At 37.9% G+C, this 1,632-nt stretch overlaps 1 protein-coding gene across 1 annotated transcript in view; it reads left to right on the top strand.

Annotated features, from left to right (window-relative positions):
* Positions 1–1,632, top strand: part of tram1 (translocation associated membrane protein 1) — a 6,556-nt gene extending 4,924 nt beyond the window's left edge. Inside the window, exons 10-11 of the mRNA XM_032504000.1 lie at positions 121–272; positions 450–1,632. Coding sequence (XP_032359891.1) covers positions 121–272; positions 450–520 — 223 coding nt within the window. The 3' untranslated portion in view covers positions 521–1,632. The remainder of the gene's footprint in view (positions 1–120; positions 273–449) is intronic.

The following is a 1,632-nucleotide window of genomic DNA, read 5'->3' as shown; positions in this document are numbered from 1 at the left end:
CATACACATACACATACACATACACATACACATACACACACACACACACACACACACAACCTCACAACACACATCTTTATTAACCTTTTGATTTACCGATTGTTTCCAATTTTTTATTAGGATAACTGTCCTGGCTGCCATCTGCCTCACTCAGGCCTTCATGATGTGGAAATTTATCAACTTCCAGCTACGCCGGTGGAGAGAGCATGCCCAAACTCAGACCTTGAAGAAGAAACAAGTTCCTTCCAAGAGCAAATCAAAGAAAGACAAAGGTGAGCAACGGGCACAAAGTAAAGGGCACATTTACTTAATTATGAATGAGCACTGGACATTTCCCCAAGCAATAAAATAAATAGCAATTAATACATGCATTTCTTCTCAGTATGTTCATGCATACATATACTTAACATAATTAATTAATCAAATGTGGATATGTACTTTGTTTTTAGCCAATGGAGTAAATGGAGTGAACTCCCATGGAGCCGATTCTCCAAGAGCAAGAAAAGAGAAGTCATCATAAACACATTCCCCTCTGCCCCCTCTATTGCCACCTTCTCAAAGAACCATCTCCCCCCCCCATACCTCCGCGGCTGTATCCAGCCAACAGTCCCTCCAGCTCCTTGACCACCATTTTCAGTTTCCACAGGACTGACTTCCCAGCTGGACTTCAAGGGCCAGAATGCATATAGCTTTGCTTGTCGCCAGTCGTCCAGCACGCCTTGATTTAAAAAAAAAAAATAATAATAATCATTGCTCTGCTGTGCCATTTCAAACGAAAAGAAAAGAAATTACTAAATAAACTATGAAAAAAGACCTTATTTAAGAAGTGCCTATTGATACAGATTGTTTTGTACATGCTGTGTAATTTTAAAAATTCAGGAATGCTGACGTCAGTGTTTGTTTTCTTGAATCAGGTCATTCCATGCGTTTACCTAAATAGTGGTTATTACAGCTTGTGATTTATTTTCCCTTTTTCCTTGTATTTATAAGTGCTAGTCGAACTCCTCTTCTTTTTAGGGATATTTGTAAACATTATATGGAGATTATACATTTCTTTATACCTCTTGATTTTCTGTCAGTGAAGGTTGCATACCGTCTTGGTATAATCTCTGGGTTCACGCCACAGACTTTTCAAACTCAGTCAGGAAAACATTGTTATGTTTATGCCATGTCACTGGCCAATAGACACCTAAAGATGGAAAGTGAATTAGCAATTTTTCACTCGTAGGTAAAGTAGGGAAGAGTGTATAAAAGCAACCAAGGAAAACAGGAGACTTCACCCTGTAATACTGTAAGTACATTCACAGTTCAGTATTGTGCAAAGCTGCCAGCAAAAACGTAGTAACCTGATGTAGCGCTTAATTATGAGTTCAGAGCAGATTCATTGCCATAAAATGATACCAAAATTTTTAGCAGTTTTGCCCATAACACTAATTGAATGAGCACACTGTGTTTTAGTTTTGAGTGATGAGAACTTTATAAGAAATGGAGAGGAAAATCTAGCAAAACATCCCTTTAGTGAGTTTGATTGAATCACTGTCTTGTATGGTCCCTAACCATTTGCTGTTTAATTGGACTGGGTTTACTGTATTTGTTTGGCCTTGCATATTATTGCTTACCTTTTAAAAAAAA

Source organism: Etheostoma spectabile, chromosome 22, assembly GCF_008692095.1.
Source record: "Etheostoma spectabile isolate EspeVRDwgs_2016 chromosome 22, UIUC_Espe_1.0, whole genome shotgun sequence".
In the NCBI taxonomy this organism is placed as follows: domain Eukaryota; kingdom Metazoa; phylum Chordata; class Actinopteri; order Perciformes; family Percidae; genus Etheostoma; species Etheostoma spectabile.
The sequence above is the reverse complement of the archived record's forward strand: the minus strand, read 5'-3'. Positions and strand labels throughout refer to the sequence as shown.